This window comes from Protopterus annectens, chromosome 4.part1, assembly GCF_019279795.1.
Source record: "Protopterus annectens isolate FY-2018-M chromosome 4.part1, PAN1.0, whole genome shotgun sequence".
NCBI classification, from domain to species: domain Eukaryota; kingdom Metazoa; phylum Chordata; order Ceratodontiformes; family Protopteridae; genus Protopterus; species Protopterus annectens.
In genome coordinates this window covers 974,151,451-974,176,789 of record NC_056734.1, presented here as the reverse complement: position 1 = coordinate 974,176,789, position 25,339 = coordinate 974,151,451, and the positions used below count along the sequence as shown (strand labels likewise).

Genomic DNA, 25,339 nt, shown 5'->3' with positions numbered 1-25,339 from the left:
TTTATTCTGTGTACTTCTTCCCTATTTCTACCCACTCCTCTCTATAGCTTTTTAGTGCGCATGTGAGAGTCTTCTCCCCTTTCTTTCCTTTCTGCTGTTAAGTAGCCTTTTATATACCATTGTTGATGTACTATCTTCTATTTTTCCTTTCCTTACCTTTACAGTAATACTTATTACCATTGCTGGTAATTTTACCCCTTTCCTATCCTTAAAAAAAAAAAAAAAAATGGAGGAGACCTTTTTTTTTTCTCTTCCTCTCTTTTCCTCTTTGTGTCTGCCTTCTTCTGTGCTAGGACTTTTTATTCTAGCATGGCAGATAAGACAAGAGGTGACAAAAGTACGAAAGAAAGATGCCCAACTCTGATAGGCATGTGTTGTGTTTATTGTCTAGACGCTGTCCACCTTCAGGAGGACTCCGCAATTTGTCATGGTTTCTCCACCAGAACTTGGACTGAGCGGAGAAACTGATTTTAAAAGGATTCTTAAAAGGTGATTTTGAGGAGGCCATATCTGGTCTAAGAACTGAAGCCATCTCGCCATCCTCTTCATCTTCCTCTTCCAAGCAAAACAAAAATGACCACATTCATTTCCAAGAAGTTCTCAGAACTGCCTTCAAAATTGACTAAGCAACCTACGGTGTCAACAGCTTCCACAGCAGCAATAGGCATGGATGATTCAATGTCTAGCCATATTTAAGAACCGACATCTGGAGCTTTGGTACCAGTGGTTTTATTGGTACTGAAGCAGACTACCATTATACCTTTACCAAGAACCACATATTTGTCTTCAGTGGATCCTTTTGCTGATAGGCTACCTAGTCTGTTCCTGGAACCGAGACCATCTAAGTCTCCCTCTGCCTTGACCATTTGGTCCCCTAAGAGTCTTTCAGAATCCGACATCATAGAGATTGGTCAACCAGCTCCTGATGGCGAGGGGATTACATCCACCTTCAATTCACAGACAACTTGGCTCCAGAACCTGTCCTTCATCGACACTGTCACAGATTCCTCCTGGCTTTGAGTGCTTCGGTGCTGGCTAGAATTTCTTCCCCAGAACTGAGGATCACCTTGAGCTCTTGGATTGTCAGAACCAGAGAACTCCCAGGGTCAGGGCTTCATTGCTTGTTCCAGGGGATAGGGTTCGACTTCAATTCTTTCTGAGCCATCCATGCCCCTTGGTGCCTCAGCATTCGTAAGCTTGACCCAGGTTTCTGTGTCAGAGGCAGCTTCCTCTGTGCAGGTGGGACCACAGTTCTGAAAGAGTCTATTTTGGTTCCAGGCTCCCATCCCTCTATGGGGGGAACAACCTTTCCAATCATGGAGAAAGCCTTGTCCATTGTGGACACAGTCCTTGCCATGCTTGGCAGGCCAAGTATCATCTCTAGTCCCTTGACCAGAACTTCCTCCAGCCTCATCCCTGGGACAGGGGGCACAAAAGCCTCAGGAGCAATCCACCTTGGTGGTTTCCACTTCAAATACTTTCCCAGACCATCCCAGAGTGGACGTACCTGTGAAGAAAAAGTGCAAGAGGAAGCACTTGGACTTTCCTGAAAAGTGTTTCACAGAGGATACTGATTTCCATGGAGAGGAAGGTTCCTCGAAGTCATGCCCTGATGACGTTTCCTTCAGGAGCATCCTAGAAATCTTGAAACAGAGGGGTGGTTGGACTTCCCTTCATCCTTCCACAGAGAAATCTGTATACCTGGAGGCTTTTTGTGCCCAGCCCTCTGCCACTTGGATCTATCTGCCCGCTAACAAACTATTTAATTTATTGCTCAGTAGGCTTGAAAGATTCCTGACTCCATCGGGCTGATCCCCAAAAGAAATGACCGGATTCTGTCTGCCCCTAAAGACTAACAACATTGTGCTAAGGGTATTCCAGTAGATGCCATGGTGATAGCAACAGCCACAAAATAAGGAACTTGCAAGAGAAAGTCCTACTATCCAGCCTTCTAACAAGGAGTCTAGAACTATGGATGGGTTTGGTCAGCATGTTTACACTTCATCGACCTTCGTTCTCAGGTCTTTGAATTACATGGCACACTTCACCAGGCTGCAGAGTTATCTGATTAAAGAGCTTTCAGATACTCTTACAGGAGCAGTAGCTGAAGGGTCTGAGACGGGGTTAGTTTTCAGCTTGCCACCCTTGAATCAATTTCCATCTCGTCCATGAGGCTTATTGTTCACGCAGCTGAAGGGACAACAGGAGCTGTGGATTCAGGCGTAGCCATTATGAGATGGCTTGGTTGCGCTTGTGTGACTTTGCGGAGCCATTTAAATATTTGTTCTTCAATGCTCCGTTTGACAGCTCATCCCTGTTTGGACCCAAGGTGAAAGACACACTAACTAGATGTGAGAGAGATGGGATGACTGTTTCTGCCGTGGGTTTATGCTTCTCCACTCTTCATTGGCCCTACTCTAGGAACCAGAGAAGTGGGAGGCTATGGTTCAAAAAAGTCCCAAGGACCTTTTCAGGACTTGCGTGGCAAGGACTTTTCTCGGGGCAGAGTGTGAGGTAACAATGGAAAACACCATTCTAAAAGTAGAAGTGGCCCACAGAACCAGGGGTCCAGAGATTTTTTCTCTGGGAACTCCTACCAGTGCTCCTGATCGGAGGCCCAATTGCCTTCCTCTGGAAGCAGTCGGGGACAGTTATCCCTGCACCAATCTGCCTGGCTATGAGTGACAGCAGACACGTGGGTGCAGGGGATCATTTCCAGAGGTTACATCATCCCCTTTTTAATGAATCCAAAAACACAAAAAGACTCCCAGGTGTTCCACCTAGTAACCTTGGATTCTGGACACAGCTTGGTTCATACGAATCTCAAGCTAACTGTGTGGCTTCTCCAATTGATATAGACCAAAAAAACAGCTGCAAAACATGGAGCAAGTAACACAAACTTGTAGGAAAAAACACCTTTAATAACAAAGCAAAGCTTTCAGGCAGAACCCTTCTTCAATACTAATACAATCAAGTCTGCATACTAGAAGCTTATATACAGGTCTAGAAGTCACATGATTAGCAGCCAAGAATCATGTGACGAGAAAGTCTTAAAGTACAAACAACATAATAAAACTTTAAAAAATCAATTAATAATATTACGTAATCTAGTTAAAATTGGTTTTAAACTGACTTTGCTGTTAATTCCTGGATGTGAATCAGCAGCTAGTCTTAAAATCCATTCAAATTCCTTAGTCTCAAGGCGATTATTCAAATCTCCACCTCTGGCACTAGGACAATTAAAATCAATAACTCTAAACTTAAAAGAATGTTCAGAGCCATGAATATTGATATGCTTATATAGTGCATTATTTTCACAACACCGTCTGATTTCTGAATTATGATCAATAACACGATCTTTCAGCTTACGAATAGTTTTTCCTACATAGAGGTGCAGGATTTACATGTAGCCAAGTAGATAACACCTGAAGTGTTACAAGTAGCTGAAATTTTAAAATTGAATACTTGACCAGTGCTAGGGTGTGTGAAAATGTCACTACCATTACCAAACATCTGTGCACAGGCAATACAGTTAAAACATTGAAAAGTTCCATGCTTAATAGCCAACGTCATAGGCTTAGGTTTATAAAAATCTTTATAACACAATAAGCTTTTGATAGTCTTCATATTTCTATAAGAGAAGCATGGCTTATCACCTACAATAGCTTTCATTTCATCTGAAGCTAATAAAATTATCCAATTTCTTGAGATAATTTGTTTAACCAGGTGACTTCTTCTATTAAAAGTAGTCATATATCTAACTGAAGTCATCTCTTTATTGCTGTTATTATTTTTCTGGGATGTAGTTAACGAAATATCCTGCCCTTGATTAAAGCTGATAGGTTTCAAATAAGTCTTCCTAGCCTCTAAAATATCAATTCTTGACAAGTAGGTGGGCATCGTAGCCACTTGAGGTAAATTCCACTATCAAATCATCCAGTTGTAACTTTAATACATCATCATCTGTGTTGAGCCTACTTGTCCTAATAAATTGTGATTTTACCACACTTCTGAAAATATGTGGAGCGTGCATACTACTGTAATGTAAATATTTACAACAGCTAACTTCCTTCTTATATACAGAAGTGTTAAGAATTCCATCATTCAGCTGGATTTTTAAATCTAAGTAACACATAGTATTTTCAGAAACTTGCATTTTAAATTTCAAATAATCAGTTGTGGAGTTCAAATAGTCAACAAAAACATCCAGATCATGAAGTGTACCATTCCAAACAATTAAACAGTCATCAACAAATCTTTGATAAAAACTAATATAGGTAGAAAGATTCCTATTACTATACAGATGTTTATGTTCCCATTGGTAAAGGACTAGGTTAGCGTATGTGTTAGCCACTGAGGTATCCATAGCTATTCCTGTTAACTGTAAATATAAAGTTTCGTTAAACATAAAAATATTATTTTTCAAAACAACATCCATAAGACAGCAAATGTTGTCAATGGATTTGAAATCAGGGTTAGGTTGTGTTATTAAAAATTCCCTCAGAAGCTCAAGTCCGGCATCATTAGGAATGACGGTAAATAAGGATACGATATCCAAGCTAACTAAATAATGTCTTTTAGTTTTTATATCAGGCTCATTTCTAGTATACCATTGCTGTAACTTAGTTAACAAATCATGTGTATCTTTCAGGATGGTATTACAATTAAGTAAATGTGGTTGTAACTGTTTGTGCAAGTAAACTGAAACCGGTTCTGTAATCCAGCCTCCACCTGAGACTATAGGTCTCATTGGTGGGTTATCCATAGACTTATGTATTTTTGGGATACCATACAAATGAGGTATCAAAGGACAAGGTACAGTTAGAAAATGAAACAAATCAAGGTCGATGTCACCATTAAGCTGAAGTTCAAATATTGATTGTATTAGTATTGAAGAAGGGTTCTGCCCGAAAGCTTTGCTTTGTTATTAAAGGTGGTTTTTCCTACAAGTTTGTGTTACTGGCTTCCAATTCCCATGATTACCAGGCTTTCTGACCTTACCTCACCAGTCAGACAAATCATTTTAGCTCATCACAAGCCTTCAACTAGAAAGCTGGACCATAATAAGTAGGAATAATTTACTAGCTGGGCACTTAACATTAATATTGACCCTTACGTAGGTCCTGTGGATAAAGTTTTAGAATTTCTGACTTTTCTTTTTCAGTCTGGCTCTTTAGCTTCAACCATTCAAATGCGTCTGGCTGTGATATCTAACTTCCATATTGGTTTTGATGGTTCTTCACTTATGTTTCATAAACTGTGTCAGGCCTTTTTGAAAGGTACCCTAATGCTAAGGCCTCCCTTTAAAGAACCCATCACTCCATGGGATTTACCCTTGGTCCTACAGTCTCTCACCTTATTCCCTTTTGAACCAGCTACTTGTGACTTAAAATTTTTGACCTGGAAAACTGTTTTTGCTAGCTATCACTTGGGCCAGAAGATGATCAGATTCAAGCTTTATCCTGCAAGCCCCCCAGTTAATATTTCATACGGACAGGGTTTCTCTTAGGACTAATCCATCCTTTTTGCCGAAGGTTGTTTCTAAATCTAATATTAATCAAGCCTTGCACGTACCAGTCCTTTCCCCTAATTTCTCCAATAAGGGAAGAGTACTGCCTACACTTATTAGATATTCGCAGGCAATTACGTTTTTACCTTCAGAGAACAAAGGGTGTCAGAAATTCTGATCAATTGTTTGTTGCCTTTTCCTCACTTTCTTTAGGTAACCCAGTTTCGAAGGCTGCCTTAGCTAAATGGCTTAGGGATTGTGTCACATTTATTTATCAACTTAAAAAAGCAAGTGGAAAGGGAGCTGCAAGAAAACTGAGGAACACAATAACCAGCCCCTCGTGGAATTGGTAGAAAGAGGTAAAAATAACCACAACCGGCAGTTGGAAATTGTGTTCCTGTTGTGCTCTTAGGAGAAATTGTGAAATTTTACTCCTGTTTAAATGATGGTTTCCTGTTGGAGTCAGCAGTGAGGATTAAAGCTCCTTAGTTACTGACCAGGATAGTAAGGGACGTCACATTTTTATGGGCAGCCCAGTGGGGTATTGACCGGATGTCACATTCCATCCATTCGTCCAGGTTGTGTCTGCATGGATGAAAAGCCTGTTCCAATTTAGGGGTTGTCTCTGAGACATATGCCTATCTTTCCATTGTTTTCCTTTTATGTTAGAGTTTAGGTCTTTCGATCAGGTATTTCTAATGCTGTTAGACTGGTGGATGTGCGACAAGTCCCTCAGTGCTTGATCAAATGATGCCTTGTAAGCTAGGCACAGATCACCTCTCAGTAGTTTGTAGGAGACTGATTGTAGTGTGCATATTTCATGTGGTTTATGCCTGGTAACATTTTTGAAAGCAACCTTTGTGGGTTTTACAGTTGTATACACATGGTAAGGTACATACTGAAGGGAACATTGTACTCAGTGATTGGTGTAGTGTGGGCTGACTACAGCAGGATAATAACATCTTTGGACCTGGATGTCATACTGTTGCTTATGAGTTGTGCAATATAGAATGATTTTCTTACACTAGTAGGACCATGATGGTCAAAGTCCAAGTCACTGTCCACATATGTCCCTTACCACTGGATCATCTACTCTTGAGGGTGTATTGTGGTAATTTCTAAAAGCTATTATGCATTTTTGGCTTTTAGACCATGGATCTGGCTCCAGTTATTAGCTTATGACAAGGTCTCTTGGAGGTTATTGGTATACTTGGGGGATTGTATAATCATGACAAGCTTGCAGTCATCTGCAAACTTGATCAACCAAAGGCCTTTAACCTTAGTTTTGACTTTGGAAAGTATATTTGAACAAGGAGTGGCCCAGCACCAAGCCCTAATGGACTGCTGGTGAAGTAGTCTTTTGTGGATGTAGAGTCCCCTATCCTGAATTCCTGTATCACATTTGTAAGTCAGGTGGCTTTTCAGCAAGTAACATAGGGGTTTACTAGTTTTGTGAGTTTATCAACAATGCTCATATGAGGAATAATGTTGAATGCTTTGGCCAGATCATGATAGGCAATGTTTAAAATTTTGCCCTCACAAAATAGCTGTAGTGACTGTCTTGAAAGTGTCCAACCTGGCTGAGCAAGCATGTTCTGCCCTGGACAAAACCAAACTGTTGTATCCATTGTCTTAGGAGTTCCAAAGTCTTCATTTATAATATTATGATAATTCCTTCCATTGTCCTACATGTGAGACTAGTCAGACTACTGGGTCTGCAGTTACCCGGGTTGGTAGACAGCCTGCCCTTCTGCAGACGACTGTTGTAGTCCTCAATTCACTTGTGAAGGCAGTTTGGATTCTGTGGTTGAACAGTCATATTATCGGGCCTGAGGAGTCCTGTTTTATGCCATTCAGGAGTCATCAGGGATATTGCCAGGGCTCCCAGATGTCTTTTTTGCTTTGCAGAGCACATTGAGAACCTATTCACTAGTGATAGCTAGGGGAGTTGTAGTGGGGGATGTCTCCTGGAAGGTGTCTGGGGAGGGGGTTGTTGACATTGTTGATAAATTTATCAGCTAGTACGTTTGCTATATCTTTTAGTTCCATATAGGTCGTTCCATTTGCAGTTAGTTCATCATGCTGTTGTGTACTACCTTTGAGGTTGCAGATATAGCTGAAGAAGGCCTTGTGGTTATCATTTGGCTATGAAGCTATCTCTGCCTCAGATTTGGCTTTGGTGGACTTGAAACTCCTGAGTTTGCTTTTTTAGTTTGTCTTTCTGGGCATTGCACTTGCCAGGTTTGGCCATGTTTTTCTTCCTTTTGTTATATTACTGGTTGATATTGAGATTCCGCCAGGGTATCTTGCTTCTTGAATTAGTGCTGCGCTTATTCTGGGTGAGCATAGCTGCCTCAATGCATGATGGTTCAGGGTTTCTGTGAACAATTCTGAACAGGCAGTGGAGTTCACACAGTTGAGAGGTGGGCTTCAACCTTTGCCAGGATATCACTCAGTGATAGAGGGAGGTTTGCTTCAGAATGATTCCTAAATATGCAAGATGTAAAGGTTATTTAATTTTAAAGGAGATAGTTTTACGGTCTGACCTGACAAATTAGGACATTAGAGACTGGTGAGTGTGAAGTTCCCCCACATTTGTGAGGATTAATTCAAGGATGTTGCCACCCTTGATGAATGTATAGACTAGCTGGTCCAGAGCATTTGCATTGATGAAGCCCAGGAACCTCTGGGCTTTTGTATTGGAAGTTGTGAATGTTTTTACAGTTTATAGTGAATTCATTTTTTTTTGTGGGGGGGGGGGGGTGATTACATTATTTAGTTTTGCTAGAACAATAACTTTACAAGATAAAAATATGAACTCTGAGCTTGACAGATTCAGTTCAGATAGTGTGGTGTAGTTTTGGAAGAAGATTCAGTTTCTGACACTGTCATATTATTACCCAGTTAATTTTCATTGGCAGCTTCAGAAATGTTTGGATACATCGTTGTTGTCAGGTAGGTAATGTATATACAGCATTGGCAGGTAAACAGAAATAACACTTGAGGCATCAAGAACCCACTGCCTCAAGGCTTAGAACTGCATTATGCATTATTACATTATGCATTATGCATTAGTACATTATGGGATGCATCCAGTCTTAAAATGACAATGTCCTACAAAAGTTTTAAAGTGGCAGTACTTATACTATATAGTCACAGTATATACTAAATTATACAATGACTCCCTATTAATATTCAAAAACGTGCATGCTGATTGGCCAGCCCAACCAGCATGTCTGTTGTAAATCCCACAATATACCAATGGAAAAAGCCCAGACTTTTTTCAGTTGGTATAAAATGCCCCAAAACCTTTTTTTTTTTTTTTTTACAATTAAAAAAGAGAGAGAGAGAACAGAGCAACGGAGACTTTCTTTTCTCCGTTGCTTCCGTTTCAAAGCATTGATGTACTGGGTATGCGTGGGAACGCAAGTCCCATACACATGCGCAGTATACCAGAACTGGCGGAAGAACAGTAACCCACCGTTATACTAAGACATTATTTAAGAAAAAGTAAGTGTCTGTTTTCTTAAGTAATGTCATTGTATAATAGCACTAACCGACTCTGTGGTTGTGGTATATTGAAGATTTACCCTTTGCCCTCGTGATTAAACCACACCAGCTGTGGATAAATCTTCAATATACCAAACCACATCGTCAGTTATTGCTTAAATAGCTTTGTTTTTCTTATAGCAAGCACCTTATCTCCCACTGATGTGTGTGCATACTGCTTCTCTGTTAAAATTAGCACAGGTAGTGGAATGTGTGTTTCTGCTTTTGAGAGTTTTCAACAGTATTTTCCGTTAGTAATTAAAAAAAAAAAAAAAAAAAGACAGTAATTTTCAGTAGAAGTGCCCACAACCATATGAAAATGCATTTGCCAATCTTGTCAAACATTTGGAAAAACATGTGATGTATGGCAGATTCCCAAAGAATTCAAGTGGTAGAGTGTTCTGCTTCACTGCAGCACACAGAAGCCTTCGTGCAGCAGAAAGTAAACTAATGCATTCATACTTCAGTCATAATTTCTGTATACTGCTTCATGGAAGAATATCTGAAAACAGCCACAAATCTGTAAAAAGAAAAGTTTAGTAAGTTAAAACATTCCTGAAGCAGTGTAGGTTTCAGAAGGGTTCTGGTGCATTTTAGATTGCCAGTTTGCAGCAGATTAGTCTTAACACATGGAAAATCAGAGCACTGTTAAAATATTACATCATGGCTTCATTGTAGAGATAGTTTAAGCACACATATAAAAAGATAAGCTTTTATCAGTGAGCTTTTACTAATTGTAATTTATGATTGCAAGTTGTCATCTTTTGTTTCTTACATGAGGGAGATTGTACGTTTGGTTAACAATTACATGATGATTCTACAGGTAAAAACGATGAGAAATATTAATGTTTATCATATTAGTTTACCTGCATATAGGAATTACTCACATAAACATACCCCACTCCCTTAACTGGAGGGAACTAGTCACATTTTAATTGAATGGAATTTGTAAAATTAAGCCTTTCTTTTTTGTAGGGTCCTTTGAGGATAAATCCTAAGAAGTACAGCGAAGCTTTCATTCCATTTCCAGTAAGTGTCTACTGCTCTTCTTTGGTCTTGATTTTGTTTGTTTTATATATATATATATATATATATATATATATATATATATGTGTGTGTGTGTGTGTGTGTGTGTGTGTATAAATTTACACACACACTCATTTTATTTATAATGTGTTTGATGTATTGATCCCACTTTCCAGCTTGAAAAATCTGTCTTGCTGACAAGGAGAGGGATAACCTGGGATAGACTCGTCACTTCAGCAGGCTGGGGAACAGAAATCAAAGTGATCCTTTTTGTAAGATTATCCTGAGTTGCCTGCTGGGATTATACCACAGACAAGGCCTAAAGTACCTGGACAAGTACAGAAACTTACACTCATTCTGCTGTCATTGGCAGACCACACTACCTCTGCTTGCCAATGCTGGAGTCAGTGCCTGGCTTTCCACCTCATGACACTAAAGCAGAGAGATCAAGAGCAACTGTACACAAGCTGGGCAAACTGGCACCTGAAACTCACATTTACACTTTTCTGGTTAGCTCCTACAGCACCAAGGCATTCAAACCCAAATCACTGGAAATGCTGTCTCCTTCCCTCCGTTTCAAAGGGACAGCTTATAATTTTCATTTCATACCACTGTTTTTTTTATGTATTTTCCCAGAATAGCACATCATGCACAGGATAATTTTTGTTACATACAACTCTGAATTTGGCCCAGATTTTATGTTAAAATTTTAAAATCATTGTTTTTAAGTATTTAATAGGCTGCGCTTTGATAGCTGTTTCGTTGGAATATTGTCCAGTAGGAGGAAAACAGGTTATTACCCATTATCTGAGTTTTGTATATATGTGTGTTGTTGTTGTTTGTCTTTTGTCTTTTTCCCGGTAAAGGGTCGCCACAGCGGAACTCCGGTCCGCTAATGATTGGCTGTAGATTTTTTACGAAACGCTGAGGTGCCAGCTCGACGCCCAACCTTCAACGAAGGCACGTCCATTTACGCACGCATGTCTTTCAAACGCTACCCAACCGCAGGGAGGACATGCAGACTCCACACAGAAGGCACTCCCAAGCCAAGCTGAGAATCGAACGGGTGTATTCATCTGATTTGATAGTGCTGTCAGTGTTGACTAAGTCTTGTTTCAAATGTATTATGTTTTATTGGGTTTTTGCTGTTAATGTAACAGAAATAAAATTTGAGTGCACTTATTATGAACACGTGGCATGACACTTTCCATAGCAATTATAACCCTTTCAGATGTTTTAGTAGAAACGTGCAATTATAAGTGGAAGGGACAGTGCAGTTTAAGTGTTAATGTTTCTAGAACCTAGACTTGCAACATGTGAGGGTGGTTATAAGCCATGAGTTACTCTGGGGTCTATTTGGTGGTTCTGTCCGTCACTAAGCTAAAAATAGTGAGCACAGATATACCAGCCCATTGCCCACACATCTGTATGAAGTCTTCTGTTGTATGCCCATTGAGAGGGTTTTCTGTTTTGGGAGATCTCAGTGGAAATGGATACTAGCTTCATTATGTATTAGAAAAAATGTGCCTTTACCCAACTGATCTTTGCACTCCCCCACCCTCCTCCAAGATGAGCATAGAAGACACTACATTAAAATGATTGATTACAAACCTAAGTTATAAGAGTTCAGAAAGTGATCTTCCCATGATTGTCTTGACATGGCCGTTGGACCATCCAGCTGTCATTTCTGTGCCCACTGTTGGGACTTCTCACGAGGCTGATATGGCATAGGGTCTGAGCACGTCCAAAACTACTGACCAAAAAAACAATTTACTCCTGAAGGGAGAGCCAAGGCTGCTTTTTCTGTTACAGAACATAAATTTCCCCAACTGTTGGTCCAGGAAGATACTCTGGGAAGCATCAAAGAGGTATGTTCAGCTTTATTACCTCTTTATACTATTTCTATGGTGACTCCTAAGAAGAGGAGGAAAAAGAGAAGACATACATTTGGTTTCTAAACTACTACCCACTACTATTTCTCTCCCTAACAACAGTGATAGTAAGACTATGGACAGGTATGGTGAGTTTATATGACAGGTGACCCTGTGCTTCAAAAACCTCAACTGTCAGATGTACATGACCAGATACTATTTCAGGTAATATGGCCAAAGTAATTTTTGATGTACTAGACTACGACACTAAGCATATCTTAGATGACATGATTAGTTGTGCCGCTCATGTAGCAAGGCATTCTGTTAAATGCATGTATGATGCAGCTGATGCTTCTTCTAGAGCAACTGCCACTAGTTAATTTCTTGGAAGATTTGCTTGGTTAAAGCTTTATTCTCTCCCAGATGATGTCAAAACTAAACTTCTGGAAGCTCCAGTAGATGAAGACATCCTTTTTGGAAATTAATTTACATAGATTGACAAGAAACTAGAAAATGGGGTAAGATATTACATAGAATTTTTAAAGGCTTGTTTATTTCCCCTGTTCCTTAGTTTCAGAGAAATGATCCCAACAATTTAGGGCCATTCTTTTCATAAACCTCAGAAGGCTTCACAACAAAAAAAACATAAAACATTTCCAAAAAGAAATGACAAAACAGACCAAAGTCTGACTTTAAAGGATTGAAGGAATCCTTTTCTGACAGAAATGTAAAATTCGGACCACGTTCTTGTACTACCCCACCACCATTGTTCCTTCCCCATTCCAAAATTGCAGAACAGTTTCCTTTTCTCTTCCCTTTGGAAGCTCATAACTTAGATTTTGAGTTTTGGGCATAATAGAAAACAAATGCAAGCCACAATTGGGGCCGTCTTCCCAATTCTTTCAGAAATACCAGAAATCTCGGTAGAATACCAACATCTAAACTTGCCGATCATTTCAGATTTCTATCTTCAGGTAATCCTAGAACACAAACAAAATAGGGAAAAATTTCTACTCGACTTTTCTTGGACCTAAGGATTGAGGGGTGCTTGGAGACCAGTTTTTGGATCGGTCAAAATTAAACACAAAAGTTGGAGAGTTCAAGATGTTAACCCTACAAACGTTTTATTATCTCTCTTACTCAAGCATTCCTTACTCTAGATCTAAAGGATGTCTATCTCCTTATTCCTATCCACACAAAACGCAAACCATTTTTAAGATTCTGTGCAGGAATATGACTTTCAATCTACTTCATTACCATTTAGCTTATCCATGATTTCCAAGGGTTTTTATAAAATGTTTACCTCCAGCCATAGATTTGTGCAGACTCCAAGGCATATCCATAGCTATCCCTACTTGGATGACTGCTTGGCTGGAAAAAAAAAAAAAAAAGGTTGTTCACTTCACAAATAAAGTTTGGAGTATATAGTTGAAAAGACTTGCTAGGGCACAAAAATATCTTGATTCATAATATTTAAGATGCATCCTGGGATATTTTTCAAAGCCCGCAGAAGCCATATATTTGTTTTTTGAGTGTACTTCCAGGATTTGGTCCTGTATGATAGCAGGAGACCATACTACCCTGGCTATTTCTTGTGTGATTACTCTGGGTGAGGGTTGAAATTTACGCTGAATTTGGCAGCTAGTAGGTTTGCTGTATCTGAAGATTCTGTATAGATGGTGCTGTTTACAATTAAGTCAGTGTACTGTTGTGTATTGCTCTTGAGATTGAAGGTATAGCTGTAGAGGGCTTTTTGGTTATCTTTGGCCTGAGTGGATATTTTTTCTTAAATTTGGCTTTGGTAGTTTTTCTGTTTTTAAGTTGCATGTTTAGTTTGATGGTTTGTTTTTTTACTTTGCTTGGGTGTAGCACTTTTATATTTGGCTATTATTTTCTTCCCTTTGTTTTAAAAATTATTTAGGTTCATACTAGGCTATCTGCCCTAGGGCATTTATAAGCCTAGCCCAGAGTTTTGTGACATTCGCCACCCCTTTAGTTTGAAGGATACTATGCCCATTATTTAGCTGTGCCTCTGTCAAGCAGTGACACTGAGGTGATCCCTGGGGTATACCTGCGATCTCCCATCCATTGGTCAAGATTTCTCTTGAACAAAGCCAGCGAGGTGCTCTGCCTCACATGTACCGGGATTTTGTTCCACAGCACAGGGAGTCATCGTCGTTGTCATTTCACCAGGATGCTTTGCTTGTAGGGGATGCTCTGCATTTGCTTCTTTTGAGTACGACTGCTTCTTTGCGGTTGTGTACATATTGGGCAAAAGTTGGCAGGGTATGCTTCCACGTAAACACCAGAGCTTTCAGGTTTTTTTGGGTGGGTGGGTGGGGGGGGGTTCAGTCAAGCTGTGGAATCACTCAGAAGAAGGAAGTTATTAGTATTGGAGAAGTTTTTTAAAAATTCCTGAGTCTGTATGGGATTCTGATTTTTATCTTTATTATGAAGCACACAGCTTTATGGTTGGACCTGATGTGTGAAGATGTTACACTGAGAATGGAGCATGATTCATCCAAATTAGTGAGGATAAGGTCAAAAATAATGTTTCTCTTGGTGGGTACTCTGACCACTTGTTCCCAGACATTTATATTGACAAAGTCCATGGATCTCTGAACTTTCATGCTTGTGGTAGTATATGTTTCCCAGTCTGTGGCTGGATAGTTGAAGTCCACCAGGAATCTGGTATTTGGATTAATAATGAGTGATTTCAGTTAGGCTTTTTCAAAATACAATGTGAAGTTGCCCCATCTTGCCTTAATTCTTTAATGATCGGTTCAGAACTGATCCTCGGTTCCAACTCGGCCGAATACTAAAGGGTCGAGGTCTTTAACCAGCTCGTGTCTAACTCCCTATCTCATGATGCATTGATGCTTTCCCCAGATCTCGTTTGGTGTTGAAATGGATCAGAAGATTCACCAGCTCTGCATAAGTGTTTTTCGTCGTATTTCTTTAAAAAAAATTAAAATTTTTCACATTTATTATAGTCTGAAAGTTACAGTTACTTCAGTCGCACGTTAGCAATTTGGTCTTGTTTATTGAGGTGTTTTTTTTCGTAGTAAATACGTAGCCATTCTTAATTAGGCTTTTTTTGATCGCCCCACTCCCTTTAGTTAGTAAAAAAGTTTGCAATGACTTGTTAATAGTTTTAGCGTTGTGGATAATTATAGTTTTTGCATAGAGCTTCATTATTAGAGTTAGTGTTTGACTGGCTGTTTAGTTTTTAGTGTATATACAGCAGTCTTAAACTTTTGCTAGTGTGTGTTCTTTCTTAGGGAGCCTGTTTAGGTTAGAAAGCTCTACCTGTTTGTGTGTGTGCGTGCGTGCATGTTTTAAATTTGGGATACTACAAGTACTTTTTCTAATTGTTGCAGTGCATTCCCTAGGTTAATATTAATAACTGTAAGTAGAGTGTTAGGTACAGTTTACCTGTAATATGTCAAAACAAGACAAAGAAGTTAAGCAAGGCAAGCCCTCGGGCTTTAAGAAATGTCCAAAATGTAGGCAGAAAATGTCCATTACAGATGGACACACACACTGCGTTTACTGTTTGGGGGACAAACACTTGCAAGAAACATGTTCTGTTTGCCATTCATTTAGTGCAAGAGTTCTTCAAGAGTGGAAGAACAAACTAGTAGTTAGAGGTCTAATTAAGCCTTCTTTTCAGGAAGCATTAGAGCAAGGTCAAAGTTCCCAAGGCAAATCTCCGAATCATGACAAATCTACAAAAAGATTTTCTGCTACTGTATCTGAGGCTTCGGAGCCAAAAAAGTCTCCATCCTCTACTAAATCTGGAAGATCAGACAGACCTTCGACCTTGGCTCCATTGCTTTCAGAGCTGATGGTTTTACAAGTGAGGAACCAGTCCCCTGCTTTGGATCCGATATCTCCTACACTAAAATCTCCAATTTTGCAGTCTATAGCCTCTCCAGCCCCCTCTTCTCTATCCTTCAGAAGCCTGTCAGATTTTGATGTGGATCGTGTGGTGCACAGATTTTTGATGACTGTGACACTGGCCATGCTTTTGTCAGAGCAGACCCTTTCGGGCCTCGGGTCCGACCAACCCCCCTCTGCCGACATCTGCTCCTTCTCCGATCTGACTTGAGGCTTCGGAGCTGGAATGCTCGGAACTGATAATAGTGGAGTCGGTGCCGGGACCTGTTCCAGGATCTTCGGCTCAGACTACTTCGGTGCTGACCGAAGGGTCTAGCGGCCGACAGTCTCTGGTCAGGTCCGGGGAGGAGAGTCGGACCGAATTTTCAGGTCCAACCTTGCCTCTCTGGGCCTCGGTGTGGGTGAGTTCGGCTCCTACCTTTAGCTCAGAGCCCACCTCCTTGGTGCCGGGGATCCAGGGGTTCCCTTGCATCCAGGCCAGGGAGCTTTCGATGCCATGAGGAGAGCATTGTCACCACGGACAACCACTTTATCAGGCCTAGCAGTTCCTTCCCCAAATGCAACAGTGTCTACCACAGCATTACCGACTCCACAGAAGCGTAGAGACGTAGAGCCTCAGGATGCCCTAATGGGCAAGCCCTGCTCTTCCAAAACCTCTACAGAAGGTCCCACTGAAGAGGTTCCTTGGAAGAGGCTGTGCAAGAGGAAGCATTTGGACTCCGCTCAGGAATCCATCACCTCTGACACATACCTCAATGATTCAGAAGGGTACCCATGGTCACCCTCAGAAGATGTCTCTTTTGCGGACATCTTAGAGATCCTCAAACAGAGAGGTGGCTGGCAGCCCATCAACCCTACTGAAGAGGAGTCTGTTTACCTGAAGGCTTTCAGGTCTCAACCCTCCACCACTTTGGTGCCTCCACCTTTCGATGAACTCCTTCACCTGGTTTGTCGAAAGGCATGGGAGTCTCCAGATACAGTGGAAACTGTCTTGAGGAGGCCTAATAAATTTATCACATCTCCACAAGATAAGTCTTTTTTTACTACAAGAGTCCCTGTTGATGCCATGGTGGTGGTGGTGGCGGCCACCAAAAAGGAGTTATCTGAGACTTCCACATCTGTTCATCCACTGAACAGAGATTTGAGAGTGACGGACAGATACGGAAAACGCATGTTTTCTTCAGCAACCTTTACACCCAGGTCACTGAATTACCTTACCCACTACTAGATTGCAAAGAAATCTAAAAGAGCTGGGAGATGCTCTCCAGATTTCAGTAGCTGGGGGGTTTCAGATAAAATATCCTCCCAGCTCTCCACCCTGAATTCCTTGGTAAACTCGCCCATGCGTCTGGTATCTTACACAGCTGATTGAGCAAGCAGGGTAGTGGGTACAGGAATTGCCCTTAGGAGACATTCCTAGATATGTGTTTGTGTTAATTTGCGGAGCCCTTCAAATCATCCTTCATCAACACCCCCTTCGATGGCTCATCCCTTTTCAGACCCAAAGTGAAAGAAACGCTCACCAGGTGTGAACAAGTGGGAAAGACTCTTTCTGCCATTGGAGTCCGTTTTTTCTCACCTAGTAGACCTTACCCCAAAGGTCAAAGGGGAGGAAAAATGTGGTTTTGGAAATCTCAAAGAGCCTTTTAGGACACACGTGGTGAACCCCCCCTCCAGTTGCAGAGGAGGGACAACAATGGAAGACACTGACCATGAGGCAGAGGGGGGTCCGCAGAATCTGGGTGACAGAGAGCAGTTCTTTGGGAAGCCCTATCACCGCTCCTGAAAGGAGGCCCTACCTGTCCATCTCTGGAGGCAGTCGGGGGACGAGCATCTTTTTACCTAGGCACCTGGTGAAAAATAAAAGACAACTGGGTACAAAGTATCATATCCAGAGGTTATTCTATACCCTTTTCCGCCCCACCTCCCTTGATAAAAAAGATTCCGGATGTTCCACCTAGTCACAGGAAACAACCATAGAAGTTCAAAAGTTGCTACAGAAAAGAGTCATCCAGCCTGTCCCCGCAGACTAAATAGGATCCGGAACATACTCAAGGTTCTTTTTAGTTCCATAAAAGACAAGGGACTTGGAGGCCCATTCTAGATCTCGGCATACTAAACCAATCTCTAAAAAATACAAAGTTCCAGATGGTTATTCTGCAGTCGATACTTCCTTTTCTAGGAAAAGGCAATTGAATATGCTCAGTAGATCTCCAGGGATGTGTACTACCATATAAAAATGGACAGGGCATCCAGGGATCATCTGCGCTTTCAGCTGGGGCCAGTCACTGTCAGTTTTGAGCTCTGCCCTTTGGTCTCACTATAGCCCCCAGAGTGTTTACCAAATGCATAGCAGTAGTCACAGCTCACCCGAGACCTTTAGGATTCCGTGTGTTTCTGTACCTAGACAACTGGCTCCTAATCGCCACCACCAGGCATCCAGCTCATTCAAGCGAGATACACCACTCTGAATCTATGCTGTCATTTGGGGATTACCATAAACTTAGAAAATTCTGCCTTATTGCCATCGGAACATACCGTTTTTATAGGAGCAGATCTGGACACCACCACAATGACCGTGAAACTTCCATCAGACAGGGTTTATGCTCTTCGACAACAGGTTCTGGCTTTTCTCTCAAAAACAAAAGCCCCAGCTTCGACTGTTCTCAAGTTATTGGGAACAATGGCAGTAGCTGTCATTGCAGTTACACTGGGTCAAATGCATATGAGGATACTACAATGGCTCTTTTTCACTCAATGGACCTTTTAGGATCTTCCAGTGTCACATCCAATAATCACGGATTCCTGCAAAAAAGACCTTCAGTGGTGGCTAACATCAGATTGTATGACAATAGGTTGTCCATTTGTCCTATCTCCCCCTGTAGCCATAGTCACCATGGATGCTTCCTTGATAGGATGGGGGGCATTATCAGGGAAGAGGAGCCCAAGGCACATGGAAGGATCATGAGGCCCACCTGCATATCAGTGTCCTAGAGATGAGAGCGGTACTTCTAGCGTTGCAGTCCTTTCAAGACTCTCTCCCTGTAGGGACTATTGCAGTCCAGATGGACATGTCAGTAGTCTGGTACATAAGCAAGGAGGAAGCAAATCTTACCCCCTATGTCGAGATGCCTTGAGAGTATGATAGTGGGGAACTTTCTCCTAATGCTTTCTGATAGGAATGCACATCCCAGGGAAATCCAACGTGGTAGCAGACAAACCAATTGGGGCAATTCTATTGCTTCACGAGTGGTCCCTGAAGAAAAGTGGCAGAAATGATATTCCACAAATGGGGCCAGCCTTGCTGCAATCTTTTTGCTACATCAGTGAATACAAAATGCAGCAGCTACTTTGCCCTAATCCCCCCCCCCTCCAGGGGATGTCCCAAGGGATGCACTTGCACATGATTGGCTCCTGGGTCTCCTTTATGCGCTCCCTCCCTTGCCACTGATACCCAAAATTCTACAGAAAGCCAGTGCTTTGGGAGGGACCTTAATTCTAATAGCCCCTTACTAGCCTTGCCAGCGTTGGTTCCCCTTCCTACAGCCTCATCTCCTGAAAGAACCTTGGATTCTGGACCCAGTACCAGACCTTCTGATTCATTCATTGGGGACTCTTCATCCAACCCTTCAGACCCTGAAATTGACAGCTTGGGTTCTCCAATTCCAAATATAGTCAGGCAACTAAACCTTTCAAATGCAGCTTAACACACATACTGATATCTTCTCACAAAACATCTACTATGAAGTTAGATCTCAGTAAGTGGAAAAGATTCTCAATACGGGAATTACGAAATCATATTAACCTTTATTCAGCTCTGATATCTATTTTGGAATTTTTGACAAAGCTTTTCAATGAAGGAGCAGCTGCCGCAACTGTTAGAGTTCAGTTAGCAGCATTTTCGAATTTCCATATTGGTGACAGAGTGTCTGTCTCATCTCATAGGCTTTCAAAGGCCTTTCTGAAAGGTACTGTCCATCTGAGACCACCCATTAAAACCCCTCTTACACCATGGATTCTAAATTTTGTACTATCGCGTATAATTCTTCCCCCCTTTGAACCAGCTTATTCATGTGATCTTAAGTGTCTAACATGGAAGACCATTTTCTTAGTTGCTATAACTTCTGCTCGGAGGGTATCAGAGTTATAAGCTTTATCCATCAAACCCCCGTATATGTTGTTCCACAATGATAGAGTGTCTCTCTGAACAAACCCTTCCTTTTTACCCAAAGTATGTTCAAAAACAAATTTGAATCAGCCTATAGAATTACTAGTGTGTTTCCCTAAGTATGGCAATAAGGCAGAGTACATGCTACACCAACTTGATGTTCATGGACAGCTTCACTTCTGTTTACACTGAACAAAAGATTTCAGGAAAACTGATCAACTTTTTGTCTCCTTTTCAGACTCCAAGAAAGGGGCTCCTGTGGTGAAGATCACCTTATCTAAATGGTTGTCGGATTGCATTTCCTTTACTTACAGTTCAGTGAACAAAACAAGATAAAACCTCACTTGCCTAGGGCTGTCTCCACCTCCTCAGCTTTTTCTGCCAAACTACCGATAGATACAATTTGTGCAGCAGCGACTTGGTCAAGGCCTCATACCTTTATCACTCATTACAAAGTCGATATGACATCCAGGGACAGGGCTTCCTTTGGTTCCACTGTCCTGAAGAATATACTCCCATGAGCCACCCAAGAAAGATGGTGCTAGGTACGCTATCCCATCAGTAAAGAATGAAGGCGAGGTAGGACAACTTCACATAAAGAAGTTATGTACCTACCACAACGTTCCTTGTGAGTTGTCCATCTTGCCTTCATGCTTGCATCCCCCCATTCTACCCCCAACCAGGCTTTTAGAGGATCGAGAACCTGATTTTTGTCTTGTTGGTACTTTGACCCTTTTCTAGTGTGCTCATAACGATTAAGACTCATTGGGAATTGACACACAACATTATTTGCAGCAAACAAACAAAAGCACCAGTGCATCATGGGCTAGAGATTTAGCCACGAGCTGGTTAATGACCTCGAGCTTTAGTATTCAGCCAAATCGGAACAGAGGATCAGTTCAGAACCCATCAGTAAAGAATGAAGGCGAGATGGACAACTCGCATGGAACGTTATGGTAGGTACATAACTTCTTTTTTTGCTATATTATGAAAATAATATTCTGTATGGTTGTTTATTCTGTTTAAGGACTTTCATCCAAAATTCTTCTCTATCCTTATTTCTCAAACTCCCACCCAGTTTCATCATTATTCCTTTCCACTTTGTTTGTTGTGTATTGTTGAGCCAATCTTATAAATATATATGAAATAAAGCCAAATGCCAGATCAAACTTTTACAAGAACTGTATTACTCCAATATGCAGTATAGATGCTACAAAAATTCTAGGCAATTCCCGGCCACCATACCTAAAGTACCACACTCTGGCTCAAATGGAAAGCCAAACCCCAACCCCCATTGCTCACCAGAAGAAACACCTAACTCTTTCAGTAATTACTTTATCTCTAACATCACTAAACTACTTCACAACCAAGCTCAAAACAAATTAACTTCTAATAACCTGACCACATCCTACTCCATCTCACCTCCCAGTTCCATTAACGCCCATTCTTTCTAGTTTCAATCAGTATCCACCCCAACAATCAAGAAATACCCCAAACAATTTAATTCGAGTAAACTAGCTCCAGATGAAATTCCTGCCGATTTCCTTAAAAACAGCAGCTAGCTCAATTTCCTTTCCGTTATCCATTCTCATACATAGGACTGTTTAGGAATCACATGTCCCAGCCAGATTGAGAAAATCCTACATAATCCCACTTCACAAAGGAGGTAACTTCAATGATATATCCAACTTTAGACCTGTTGCTGTACTCTTCCCCTCTTTTGAAAATCCATGAAAAAAGTATTCATAATCAATTGACTCATTACAAATTAAAAACCTCCCCACTCCCACCCAGCATGATTTCAGACCAAGTCATAGCAGCACCACAGCTCTGTCTGAACTTTACTAACACTATTAACCTAGCCAGAGACAAAGGACAACTAGGTTGTAATGTATTTCTGGATCTGTCCAGAGCCTTTGATACTGTGTCTCTTAGCCTACTTATAAGACAATTCTCTTTACTTGGCCAATCAACCACTTGCACCAACCGGTTCTCCTGCCACCTTATCAATAAACTCCAGTCTGTTAAATTGATAAATTCTTAACTAATCCTTCCATCCCATCAAAACAGGTGTTCCCCAAGGTTCCATTCTAGGGCCACTGCTATTACCAGCAACCTTCACTATGCCAAATGTCAAGCATCCCTCCTGCAATATGTATATGACTCAACTTTAATCTGTACTCCCAGTAACCCAAATTACTCTACAGCACATCACCCCTATAGAAGTCATCCCCATATTTCACAAATGTGATTTGATTCTTTGTAATCCCACATGTATTCATTAATTTCCAAGTTGCTGGTTTTCTTCCTGTTCTCCATCTCCAAAACCCAGTCTCTGGTTCATTTCCAATCTGCTCCTGGTTCTTTTTTCTGTCTCTCAAGCATTTTCCCATGGTACATTGGAAAGGTTTCATGGCAAAGTCTGTCTATGAGCTGTATTATCAGAAGAATAAGAAACAGAATCTTCTGTTTGATAACTCACCTTGTTAGACAAACTTTTGTATTTCCTCCCTAGCATGTTCTTTATCAACAATGACTTTGACCCTGCAGGAAAAAAATAACCTGAAGATAGCAGGATACAGCAGCTTGAATCACACACCTGGTTCTTGTCATTCCCTGATTGCTAGAATAAATGTATTCCTCCTCTTCCTGGTGTACAGTGAGTAGCCATTTTACACAAACACTCTGTTCTCTCCAACTTTTAGTACTTTATCATCCTACCACAGTTTTGTCAGAATCAACTCTTCCTGATAATAGAATTGCATATTTAGTATTAAAGATCTTGGCTACTTTCTCGTGGCCAGGTTTGGAGCATATACACAATGTGCCCTTTCAGTTAAAAACTCCTACTGTGGATTTCCTTATTTGTGGGTTGCTTATTTGTGCTTTCATAAAATTAATACAGTCCATTTCTTCTTTCAGTTTCTTTGGTACAGCAGAAAATCAAAAGTTATCCCATACATGCTCTCTGTCTTGTAATTGTACCATTTTTGAAACATTTCTTTTTGAGCAGTCTCGTACTTAGCCAGCTTTTCTTTTCATTTCGACATCTGATTTTTTGCAGTTTTATGATCTCATCTGAATATCTGTTGAAAGCTTCTTCCGTGTTTTTCTAGCCTTTGTTATTTCAGTTGATATACTCCTCCTTTAATCAGCCTTGAGCACATTTGACTTATTTTTTCCTCTAGATTATTGGAAGTTATGTCTTGCACCAAAGTTGTAGCCTGAGCTGCTTTTAGCCCCCAGAAAGTGTTTTCTTTTTACCTTTTCAGATTGATTTTCTTTCAAGTTATCTAAATTTCATCTTTGCTGACATCTTGATAGTTTACTTACTAGCCAGTAACTGATATTTACCAAAAAAGACAAATTCACTGGCTCTCTTTTCTGAGTTTCTGTTTTCATACTGGGAGAGCTGAAATTAAGCTGTTACTCAGTGTGCTGCAGTCTTGCAAGTGTTACATATTGTATTCTTGATCACAATTTCTCCAGCCAATATTCTGTAAATATATTTCAGTTTGATGTGGGGGTTGGGGGCTCTTATCCCCTGTATATATGGTGTTCCCTAGTCTATTCTAGAGAGTTTTATCCTGTTGTGGGGCTTTTCTGGCATTGTGTATAATTACTTACCAGCCATTGCAAAATGTTTCTGTGTTTGTGGAGCCTTTCTCCCCATCTCATTATAAAGTATTTAATTTGTTGTGAGCCTTTTCGCCTGTTGTATATAATTAGCGTGTGAGGATAGGAGGTACTGACAGGACAAGTAGGGCAGCGGATATGTAACATATGCCAGAACAGCTAGCTAGGACTTGGTAAATAATTATTTATTTGAATATCAAACTGATTAGCACAGATGTTGATGTTGAAAATGTATTTGTAAAGTTGCTTGTGTCAAAAATGTGTCAACAGTGGGTCCTGACTGTATTGTAACTGAATTAAATGTGTATGTTTTTTAACAGAGGATATTGGAAGAAAAGAGAAGAGGTTAATCTCAGTCCCAGCTAACTTTGAAAATAATTGAAATTAAATTAAGCCATAAAGATTGTATTTTACAGTTTTCTAGTTGCAGCCAGAGACAAAATATCTGGGAAACCAAGTATTAGAAGCCTTCTCTATTGTCTAATTGCTACTCTGGAAGGGTAGAGGTTTGAAATTGTTAAGACTTCCAGGAGCTGCAGCAGATCTGAGCAAAGTGCTATCTCTGTATGTATATTAACACATAGGTGCTAAAATGCTGGCAGCTTGTGGTGTTGCTGGTAGTGTGGGAAACAGAGTCAGATGACCAAATGTGATGTCATTCTGTAAGCTATCCCAGAAATAATATATAGATATTATATTGAGAAGTCTCAAAGGTTAGACTGAACAATCCAGTTCTTGGAACCTGACGTAGAAGTATCCCTCGCCTACTTCATCTTGCCTTGATCTAGTAAGTGAACCAGGATATAGTAACACTTTAGCTTGGTCAGGAAAATATAGTGAGATTAGTTAAGTACTGTTTTTCTGTAACTGTGTGAATCTATTCATCTGTGTTATTTTAATATTTCATATGATTGAAACTCTGGTGTTTACTATAAATAGATATTTATTATTTTCATGTTTTTTTTATTATTTATTAGTAAATATATTTAAGCCTCTCAGTGTGGCTATTTTTATGAAAATATTTAAGTTTTGAGAGTATTTGCATATATTTATTTGGTGATAACTCTAGCCACTCCTGAAACCCTGGCTGTTTGGTCAACATTACCATTTGTATTGATACTAACTTTACTCAGTATAACTGGATACCATTTTAAGAGCCGTATAGTAACTGACTGGTGGCAGTGAATCTACCTTACAGTCTGGGCAAAGTTGGTTGAGTGGGTAATCTGTGCCAGCCTTTCCTAGGTGTGTGTGTGTGTGTGTGTGTGTGTGTGTGTGTGTGTGTGTGTGTGTGTGTGTGAGCTCCTTGGAACAGGGACACAAGGCACTGGTTTCACAGAGAGGGTATCTGAGGACTTGGCTTGGATACTCAGCTAAGGATTTAACCCTACAGCTGTGCCAATGAGAAGCCTTAATAGGGACCTGGGGAGTGACAGAGTAACCCAGACCCCAGGCTATGTTCCCTGTGTGCTCTTAAGGGAAATTGTGCTTGATGCAGAGAGGTCTGAATCTGGAAATACTGGGTGTATCCATTTTTGTTCCAAGTGAACGTCCCCCTCCAGTGTCAGTAGTGAGGATTCAGGCTCCTTGATTACTGGCCCAGAGTGGGGATATCACCTAGTTATCAACTTGTAAAATAATTAGTCTGTTTTGGAGCTTTTCTCCCCTTGTATATAATTA

At 40.7% G+C, this 25,339-nt stretch overlaps 1 protein-coding gene across 2 annotated transcripts in view; it reads left to right on the top strand.

The window, feature by feature from the left end:
• The window catches only part of DIS3L2 (DIS3 like 3'-5' exoribonuclease 2), a 4,570,298-nt gene that overhangs the window by 686,101 nt on the left and 3,858,858 nt on the right, over window positions 1-25,339 (top strand). For both annotated transcript variants that reach the window (XM_044070680.1, XM_044070679.1), the window contains one exon: window positions 10,034-10,087. In XM_044070680.1, coding sequence (XP_043926615.1) covers window positions 10,034-10,087 — 54 coding nt within the window. The remainder of the gene's footprint in view (window positions 1-10,033; window positions 10,088-25,339) is intronic.